General features: G+C 54.2%; 1 protein-coding gene across 1 annotated transcript; it reads left to right on the top strand.

Moving 5' to 3' along the window:
• Positions 1–1790: 1790 nt before the first annotated feature.
• On the top strand, positions 1791–9728 carry LOC140396633 (adenosine receptor A2a-like). The gene is made up of 2 exons (XM_072485426.1): positions 1791–2124; positions 9059–9728. The coding sequence occupies exons 1-2, from the start codon at positions 1808–1810 to the stop codon at positions 9726–9728; spliced, it is 987 nt and encodes a 328-aa protein (XP_072341527.1). The 5' UTR covers positions 1791–1807.
• Positions 9729–10234: the final 506 nt, after the last annotated feature.

Below are 10234 nucleotides of genomic sequence, written 5' to 3'. Positions count from 1 at the left end.
GCCAAGTCCTAGGTTTTGGAGCTTTGATATGAGCTTGGCTGGGATTATGGTGTTGAAGGCGGAGCTGTAGTCAGTGAATAGGAGTCTGATACAGGAGTCCTTGTTTTCGAGATGCTCTCGGGATGAGTGCAGGGCCAGGGAAATGGTATCTGATGTGGACCGGTTGCAACGATATGCGAATTGCAGTAGATGCAGGGGCTGTTTAGCACAGGGCTAAATCGCTGGCTTTGAAAGCAGACCAAGGCAGACCAGCAGCACAGTTCAATTCCCGTACCAGCCTCCCTGAACAGTCGCCGGAGTGTGGCGACTAGGGGCTTTTCACAGTAACTTCATTTGAAGCCTACTTGTGACAATAAGCGATTTTCATTTCATTTTTTTTTTCATCAAGGCGTTCGGGCAGTATGGAGTTGATGCGCTTCATGATCAACCTCTCGAAGCACTTCATTACGACGGAAGTCGGGGCCACCGGACGGTAGTCATTGAGGCACGTTGCCTGGTTCTTCTTTGGTACCGGTATGATGGTGGTCTTCTTGAAGCAGGTGGGAACTTCGGAGTGGAGTAGGGACAGGTTAAAGATCTCTGTGAACACCTCTGCTAGCTGGTCCGCGCAGGCTCTTGTGTGCACGACCAGGGATCCCGTCCGGGCCCGTCGCCTTCCGAAGGTTCACTTTATATTCTGCAGTCTCTCCTTCCTTCCATATGTACGATATGCATTGTTTGTACAGCATGCAAGAAACAGTACTTTTCACTGGATACTAATACATGTGACAATAATAAATCAAATCAAACTTGGACGCAATGCACTTGCTCCCCAACTCCAAATCAACTATGTAAATTGTGAACAATTGTGGGTCCAACACTGACCCCTGAGGGACACCACTAGCTACTGATTGCCAACCAGAGAAACACCCATTAATCCCCACTCTTTGCTTTCTATTAATTAACCAATCTTCTATCCATGCTACTACTTTCCCCTTAATGCCATGCATCTTTATCTTGTGCAGCAACCTTTTGTGTGGCACCTTGTCAAAGGCTTTCTGGAAATCCAGATATACCACATCCATTGGCTCCCCGTTATCTACCGCACTGGTAATGTCCTCAAAAAACTCCACTAAAGTAGTTAAGCACGACCTGCCCTTTATGAACCCATGCTGCGTCTGCCCAATGGGACAATTTCCATCCAGATGCCTCGCTATTTCTTCCTTGATGATAGATTCCAGCATCTTCCCTACTACCGAAGTTAAGCTCACTGGCCTATAATTACCCACTTTCTGCCTACCTCCTTTTTTAAACAGTGGTGTCACGTTTGCTAATTTCCAATCCGCCGGGACCACCCCAGAGTCTAGTGTATTTTGGTAAATTATCACGAGTGCATTTGCAATTTCCCTAGCCATCTCGTTTAGCACTCTGGGATGCATTCCATCAGTCCCAGAGAGTGGTGGAGGCAGTTGCAATCTCACAGAATGGAGGCTCACACAGAGCGAATTGGATTGTTGTTTGAGAGGGAAGACTGCGCAGGGGTATGGAGGTGGGGCAAGGGGGGGGGGAGATTGAGATGAGGTGGGTTGCTCACTCGGAGGGCCAGTGTGGACAGGATGGGCCGACGGTCACGGCCCCAGCAGCAGCTATTCTGCGAGACATCGATGCGCGAGCTGCAGGTTACTTGGGGTTGGACGGAGTTCGATTTCAATCTGCCGAATGTGTATTTCTCACGAGCTCTCTCTCTCTCTCTCTCTCTCTCCCTCTGCGGTGGAACCGCGAGCCAGGGGTCGGACAGAAGGAGATGGGAGGACGTGGGTCGATCGTCATGTCGTTGTACATCACCGTGGAGATCCTCATAGCCGTGCTGGCTGTCGCGGGCAACATCCTGGTGTGCTGGGCGGTGCAGGTAAACCCACGGTTGAAGAGCAGCACCAACTACTTCCTGGTGTCGTTGGCGGTGGCGGACCTGGCGGTGGGGGTCCTTGTTATCCCAGCGTCAATCGTCATCAGCGCCAAAATTACCATGGACGTCCATGGCTGCCTCTTCCTCGCCTGTCTGGTCCTGGTCTTCACCCAGAATTCCATCTTCAGCCTCCTCGCCATCGCCATTGACCGCTACATCGCCGTTAACCACCCGCTGAGGTAAACCAGGAGAAGACGGCGGGAGGGCGAGGGGTGGGTTGGGGGAGAACTGGCACTGAGGAGTCCCAACAGGATCAGGCACTCTGAAGACAATCCCGAGTCCCATACTGTCGCGGGGCCGGCACTGAGGGAGCTCCGCACTGTCAGAGGGTCAGTACTGAGGGAGCGCCGCACTGTCGGAGGGTCAGTACTGAGGGAGTGCTGCACTGTCAGAGGGTCAGTACTGAGGGAGCGCTGCACTGTCAGAGGGTCAGTACTGAGGGAGCGCCGCACTGTCAGAGGGTCGGCACTGAGGGAGTGCCGCACTGTCAGAGGGTCAGTACTGAGGGAGTGCCGCACTGTCAGAGGGTCAGTATTGAGGGAGCGCCACACTGTCAGAGGGTCAGTATTGAGGGAGCGCCGCACTGTCAGAGGGTCAGTACTGAGGGAGTGCCGCACTGTCAGAGGGTCAGTACTGAGGGAGCGCCGCACTGTCAGAGGATCAGTAGAGAGGGAGTGCCGCACTGTCAGAGGGTCAGTACTGAGGGAGTGCTGCACTGTCAGAGGGTCAGTACTGAGGGAGCGCCGCACTGTCAGAGGGTCAGGACTGAGGGAGCGCCGCACTGTCAGAGGGTCAGTATTGAGGGAGCACCACACTGTCAGAGAGTCAGTATTGAGGGAGCGCCGCACTGTCAGAGAGTCAGTACTGAGGGAGCGCCACACTGTCAGAGGGTCAGTACAGAGGGAGCGCAGCACTGTCAGAGGGTCAGTACTGAGGGAGCGCTGCACTGTTAGAGGATCAGTACTGAGGGAGTGCCGCACTGTCGGAGGGTCAGTACTGAGGGAGTTCCGCACTGTCGGAGGGTCAGTACTGAGGGAGTTCCGCACTGTCGGAGGGTCAGTACTGAGGGAGTGCCGCACTGTCGGAGGGTCAGTGCTGAGGTAGCGCCGCACTGTCGGAGGGTCAGTACTGAGGGAGTGTCGCACTGTCAGAGGGTCAGTACTGAGGGAGCTCCGCACTGTCAGAGGGTCAGTACTGAGGGAGCTCCGCACTGTCAGAAGGTCAGTACTGAGGGAGTGCTGCACTGTCAGAGGGTCAGTACTGAGGGAGTGCTGCACTGTCAGAGGGTCAGTACTGAGGGAGCACCGCACTGTCAGAGTGTCAGTACTGAGGGAGTGTAGCACTGTCAGAGGGTCAGTACTGAGGGAGTGCTGCACTGTCAGAGGGTCAGTACTGAGGGAGCTCCAAACTGTGGGATGGTCAGTACTGAGGGAGCGCCGCACTGTTGGAGGGTCAGTACTGAGGGAGTGCCGCACTGTCAGAGGGTCTGTACTGAGGGAGTGCCGCACTGTCGGAGGGTCAGTACTGCGGGAGCTCCGCACTGTCGGAGGGTCAGTACTGAGGGAGTGTCGCACTGTCAGAGGGTCAGTACTGAGGGAGTGCCGCACTGTCGGAGGGTCAGTACTGCGGGAGCTCCCCACTGTCGGAGGGTCAGTACTGAGGCAGCTCCGCAATGGCAGAGGGTCAGTACTGAGGGAGTGCAGCACTGTCAGAGGGTCAGTACTGAGGGAGTGCCGCACTGTCGGAGGGTCAGTACTGCGGGAGCTCCGCACTGTCGGAGGGTCAGTACTGAGGGAGTGCTGCACTGTCAGAGGGTCAGTACTGAGGGAGCTCCAAACTGTGGGATGGTCAGTACTGAGGGAGCGCCGCACTTTTGGAGGGTCAGTACTGAGGGAGTGCCGCACTGTCAGAGGGTCTGTACTGAGGGAGTGCCGCACTGTCGGAGGGTCAGTACTGCGGGAGCTCCGCACTGTCGGAGGGTCAGTACTGAGGGAGTGTCGCACTGTCAGAGGGTCAGTACTGAGGGAGTGCCGCATTGTCAGAGGGTCAATACTGAGGGAGCGCCGCACTGTCAGAGGGTCAGTACTGAGGGAGTGCCGCACTGTCAGAGGGTCAGTACTGAGGGGGCGCCGCACTGTCGGAGGGTCAGTACTGAGGCAGTGCCGCACTGTCAGAGAGTCAGTACTGAGCGAGCGCCGCACTGTCGGAGGGTCAGTAGTATATCTCGCTGAGAGGCTGAGGGAAAGCTTCCAGATATTTCAATGTTCTGGCTCCAACATGGCAGAAATTAATTGAAGTTAACTTCAAAACCCTTTCAATTCACGTCTTGTTGGCAGCTAATCGATCATTCAGCATTTTCATTAATTATAAAATATAAATATAAATGCTATCATTCTCAAGATCGACTCGTCCAAGTAAAGTAATTCCCTGGAAACAGTGTTGAGGGAGCTTTATCTGTATCTAACCCCGCGCTGTACCTGTCCTGGGAGTGTTTGATGGGGACAGTGTAGTGGGAGCTTTACTCTGTATCTAACCCCGTGCAGTACCTGTCCTGGGAGTGTTTGATGGGGATAGTGCAGAGGGAGCTTTACTCTGTATCTCACCCCGTGCTGTACCTGTCCTGGGAGTGTTTGATTGGGACAGTGTAGAGGGAGCTTTACTCTGTATCTAACCCCGTGCTGTACCTGTCCTGGGAGTGTTTGATGGGGACTGTGTAGAGGGAGCATTACTCTGTATCTAACCCCGTGCTCTACCTGTCCTGGGAGTGTTTGATGGGGACAGTGTAGAGGGAGCTTTACTCCGTATCTAAGCCCGTGCTGTACCTGTCCTGGGAGTGTTTGATGGGGACTGTGTAGAGGGAGCATTACTCTGTATCTAACCCCGTGCTCTACCTGTCCTGGGAGTGTTTGATGGGGACAGTGTAGAGGAGCTTTACTCTGTATCTAACCCCGTGCTGTGCCTGTCCTGGGAGTGTTTGATGGGGACAGTGTAGAGGGAGCTTAACTCTGTATCTAACCCCGTGCTGCACCTGTCCTGGGAGTGTTTGATGGGGACAGTGTAGAGGGAGCTTTACTCTGTATCTAACCCCGTGCTGTACCTGTCCTGGGAGTGTTTGATGGGGACAGTGCAGGGGGAGCTTTACTCTGTACCTAACCCCGTGCTGTACCTGTCCTCGGAGTGTTTAATGGGGACAGTGCAGGGGGAGCTTTACTCTGTAACTAACCCCGTGCTGTACATGTCCTGGGAGTGTTTGATGGGGATAGTGTAGAGGGAGCTTTACTCTGTATCTAACCCCGCGCTGTACCTGTCCTGGGAGTGTTTGATGGGGACTGTGCAGGGGGAGCTTTACTCTGTACCTAACCCCGTGCTGTACCTGTCCTGGGAATGTTTGATGGGGACAATGTAGATGGAGCTTTACTCGGTATCTAACCCCGTGCTGTACCTGTCCTGGGAGTGTTTGATGGGGACAGTGTAGAGGGAGCTTTACTCTGTATCTCACCCCGTGCTGTACCTGTCCTGGGAGTGTTTGATGGGGACAGTTCAGGGGGAGTTTTACTCTGTATCTAACACCTTGCTGTACCTGTCCTGGGAGTGTTTGATGGGGACAGTGTAGAGGGAGCTTTACTCTGTAACTAACCTCGTGCTGTACCTGTCCTGGGAGTGTTTGATGGGGACTGTGTAGAGGGAGCATTACTCTGTATCTAACCCCGTGCTGTACCTGTCCTGGGAGTGTTTGATGGGGACAGTGTGGAGGGAGCTTTACACTGCATCTAACCCCGTGCTCTATCTGTCCTGGGAGTGTTTGATGGGGACAGTGTAGAGGGAGCTTTACTCTGTATCTAACCCTGTGCTATACCTGTCCTGGGAGTGTTTGATGTGGACAGTGTGGAGGGAGCATTAATCTGTATCTAACCCCGTGCTGTACCTGTCCTGTGAGTGTTGGATGGGGACAGTTTAGAGGGAGCTTTACTCTGTATCTAACCCGTGCTGTACCAGTCCTGGGAGTGTTTGATGGGGACGGTGTAGAGGGAGCTTTACTCTGTATCTAACCCTGTGCTGTACCTGTCCTGGGAGTGCTTGATGGGGACAGTGTAGAGGGAACTTTACTCTGTATCTAACCCCGTTGTGTACCTGTCTTGGGAGTGCTTGATGGGGACAGTGTAGAGGGAGCTTTACTCTGTATCTAACCCGTGCTGTACCTGTCCTGGGAGTGTTTGATGGGGACAGTGTAGAGGGAGCTTTATTCTGTATCTAACCCTGTGCTGAACCTGTCCTGGGAGTGCTTGATGGGGACAGTGTAGAGGGAGCTTTACTCTGTATCTATCCCCGTGCTGTACCTGTCCTCGGACAATTTGATGGGGACAGTGTAGAGGGAGCTTTACTCTGTATCTCACCTCGTGCTGTACCTGTCCTGGGAATGTTTGATGGGGACAGTGTAGAGGGAGCTTTACTCTGTATCTAACCCCGTGCTTTACCTGTCCTGGGAGTGTTTGATGGGGAAAGTGTAGAGTGAGCTTTACTCTGTATCTAACCCCGTGCTGTACCTGTCCTGGGAGTGTTTGATGGGGACAGTGTAGAGGGAGCTTTATTCTGTATCTAACCCTGTGCTGAACCTGTCCTGGGAGTGCTTGATGGGGACAGTGTAGAGGGAGCGTTACTCTGTATCTATCCCCGTGCTGTACCTGTCCTGGGAGTATTTGATGGGGACAGGGAAGAGGGAGCTTTACTCTGTATCTAACCCCGTGCTGTACCTTTCCTGGGAGTGTTCGATGGGGACAGTGTAGAGGGAGCTTTACTCTGTATCTAACCCCGTGCTGTACCTGTCTTGCGAGTGTTTGATGGGGACTGTGTAGAGGGAGCTTTACTCTGTAACTAACCTCGTGCTGTATCTGTCCTGGGAGTGTTTGATGGGGATAGTGTAGAGGGGGCTTTACTCTGTATCTATCTCCCGTGCTGTACCTGTCCTGGGAGTGTTTGATGGGAACAGTGTAGACGGAGCTTTACTCTGTATCTAACCCCGTGCTGTACCTGTCCTGGGAGTGTTTGATGGGGACAGTGTAGAGGGAACTTTACTCTGTATCTAACCCGTGCTTTACCTGTCCTGGGAGTGTTTGATGGGGACAGTGGAGAGGGAGCTTTACTCTGTATCTAACCCCGTGCTGTACCTGTCCTGGGAGTGTTTGATGGGGACAGTGTAGAGGGAGCTTTACTCTGTATCTAACCCCGTGCTGTACCTGTCCTGGGAGTGTTTGATGGGGACAGTGTAGAGGGAGCTTTACTCTGTATCTAACCCCGTGCTGTACCTGTCCTGGGAGTGTTTGATGGGGACAGTGTAGAGGGAGCTTTACTCTGTATCTAACCCCGTGCTGTACCTGTCCTGGGAGTGTTTGATGGGGACAGTGTAGAGGGAGCATTACTCTGTATCTAACCCCATGCTGTACCTGTCCTGGCAGTGTTTGATGGGGACAGTGTAGAGGGAGCTTTACTCTGTATCTAACCCCGTGCTGTACCTGTCCTGTGAGTGTTTGATGGGGACAGTGTAGAGGTCGCTTTACTCTGTATCTAATCCCGTGCTATACCTGTCCTGGGAGTGTTTGATGGGGACAGTGTAGCAGGAGCTTTGCTCTGTATCTAACACCGTGCTGTACCTGTCCTGGGCGTGTTTGATGGGGACAGTGTAGAGGGAGCTTTACTCTGTATCTAACCCCGTGCTGTACCTGCCCTGGGAGTGTTTGATGGGGACAGTGTAGCGGGAGCTTTACTCTGTATTTAACCCCGTGCTGTACCTGTCCTGGGCGTGTTTGATGGGGACAGTGTAGAGGGAGCTTTACTCTGTATTTAACCCCGTGCTGTACCTGTCCTGGGCGTGTTTGATGGGGACAGTGTAGATGGAGCTTTACTCTGTATCTAGCCCCGTGCTGTACCTGTCCTGGGAGTGTTTGATGGGGGCAGTGTAGAGGCAGCTTTACTCTGTATCTAACCCCGTGCTGTACCTGTCCTGGGAGTGTTTGATGGGGGCAGTGTAGAGGCAGCTTTACTCTGTATCTAACCCCGTGCTGTACCTGTCCTGGGAATGTTTGATGGGGACAGTGTAGAGGGAGCTTTACTCTGTATCTAACCCCGTGCTGTACCTGTCCTGGGAGTGTTTGATGGGGACAGTGTAGAGGGAGCTTTACTCTGTATCTAACACCGTGCTGTACCTGTCCTGGGAGTGTTTGATGGGGACAGTGTAGAGGGAGCTTTACTCTGTATCTAACCCCGTGCTGTACCTGTCCTGGGAATGTTTGATGGGGACAGTGCAGAGGGAGCTTTACTCTGTATCTAACCCCGTGCTGTACCTGTCCTGGGAGTGTTTGATGGGGACAGTGTAGAGGGAGCTTTACTCTGTATCTAACACCGTGCTGTACCTGTCCTGGGAGTGTTTGATGGGGACAGTGTAGAGGGAGCTTTACTCTGTATCTAACCCCGTGCTGTACCTGTCCTGGGAATGTTTGATGGGGACAGTGCAGAGGGAGCTTTACTCTGTATCTAGCCCCGTGCTGTACCTGTCCTGGGAGTGTTTGATGGGGGCAGTGTAGAGGCAGCTTTACTCTGTATCTAACCCCGTGCTGTACCTGTCCTGGGAGTGTTTGATGGGGGCAGTGTAGAGGCAGCTTTACTCTGTATCTAACCCCGTGCTGTACCTGTCCTGGGAATGTTTGATGGGGACAGTGTAGAGGGAGCTTTACTCTGTATCTAACCCCGTGCTGTACCTGTCCTGGGAGTGTTTGATGGGGACAGTGTAGAGGGAGCTTTACTCTGTATCTAACACCGTGCTGTACCTGTCCTGGGAGTGTTTGATGGGGACAGTGTAGAGGGAGCTTTACTCTGTATCTAAGCCCGTGCTGTATCTGTCCTGGGAGTGTTTGATGGGGACAGTGCAGAGGGAGCTTTACTCTGTATCTAACCCCGTGCTGTACCTGTCCTGGGAGTGTTTGATGGGGACAGTGCAGAGGGAGCTTTACTCTGTATCTAACCCCGTGCAGTACCTGTCCTGGGAGTGTTTGATGGGGACAGTGTAGCGGGAGCTTTACTCTGTATCTAACTCCGTGCTGTACCCTCTCTCTCTCTCAGGTATACGCAGCTGGTCACGAGTCGTCGGACCAATCGTGTGATTGCTCTGCTCTGGGTCCTCTCGCTGTTCCTGGGACTGATCCCCGTGTTTGGCTGGAACAAGGCTGGCAGTGCCACGCGTGTCTGCCCGGGGAACGGGACCGGGTCTCGGTGGCAGAGTCGGTCCAACCGCAGCGGGCCGCGGTGCGCGCAGGTGGACTGCCTCTTCGAGCAGGTGGTCGATCTCTCCTACATGGTGTATTGTAACTTCCTGTCCTGCGTGCTGCTGCCCCTGCTGGCCATGCTGGCCGTCTACGCACAGATATTCGTGGTTGCGCGGCGGCACCTCCGCAGCCTGGGCGGCGGGCCCCGTGCCGTGCTCCGGGGCGAGCTGCGGGCCGCCAAGGTACTCCTCCTGGTCGTGGGCCTGTTCGCTCTGTGCTGGCTCCCGCTTCACGTCCTCAATGCCCTGGCCACCCTTTGCCCGGCCTGCCCGCGCCCTCCGCTATGGGTCCTGGACCTGGCCATCGTACTCTCGCACGCCAACTCAGCCGTCAATCCCATCGTCTACGCGTTCCGCCTTCGGGAGTTCCGGCTCACCTTCCTGGGGTTGGCTCGCAGGGACTCGTGGGCCGACGCTCAGCACGGCGGCCTCAAGGGGGCGCTCAGCATCCCCATGGTGTCGCGGTGACACACGTTCCCCTCCCTGTCTCGCACCCGTTATAGCCCCTCCCCAAAAAACACTCCACACAGCACACTGTCACTCAGTAACCCCTCTCCCGCAGCACCCTGTGTTACTGACTGTATCTCTACTGATGTTAATCCAGCTCTCTCACACTGTCACTCAGTAACCCCTCTCCCCCAGCACCCTGTGTTACTGACTGTATCTCTACTGATGTTAATCCAGCTCCCTCACACTGTCACTCAGTAACCCCTCTCCCGCAGCACCCTGTGTTACTGACTGTATCTCTACTGATGTTAATCCAGCTCCCTCACACTGTCACTCAGTGACCCCTCTCCCCCAGCACCCTGTGTTACTGACTGTATCTCTACTGATGTTAATCCAGCTCTCTCACACTGTCACTCAGTAACCCCTCTCCCGCAGCACCCTGTGTTACTGACTGTATCTCTACTGATGTTAATCCAGCTCCCTCACACTGTCACTCAGTAACCCCTCTCCCCCAGCACCCTGTGTTA

The sequence above is a fragment of the Scyliorhinus torazame genome, chromosome 19, assembly GCF_047496885.1.
Source record: "Scyliorhinus torazame isolate Kashiwa2021f chromosome 19, sScyTor2.1, whole genome shotgun sequence".
Taxonomy (NCBI): domain Eukaryota; kingdom Metazoa; phylum Chordata; class Chondrichthyes; order Carcharhiniformes; family Scyliorhinidae; genus Scyliorhinus; species Scyliorhinus torazame.
The sequence above is the reverse complement of the archived record's forward strand: the minus strand, read 5'-3'. Positions and strand labels throughout refer to the sequence as shown.

Bases quoted from the DNA above. Each gene is read 5' to 3' on its own strand.
- LOC140396633 (XM_072485426.1), top strand. From the start codon at position 1,808: ATGTCGTTGTACATCACCGTGGAGATCCTCATAGCCGTGCTGGCTGTC. The intron at 2,125-9,058 runs GTAAACCAGGAG...TCTCTCTCTCAG, and splicing joins GCCGTTAACCACCCGCTGAG to GTATACGCAGCTGGTCACGA.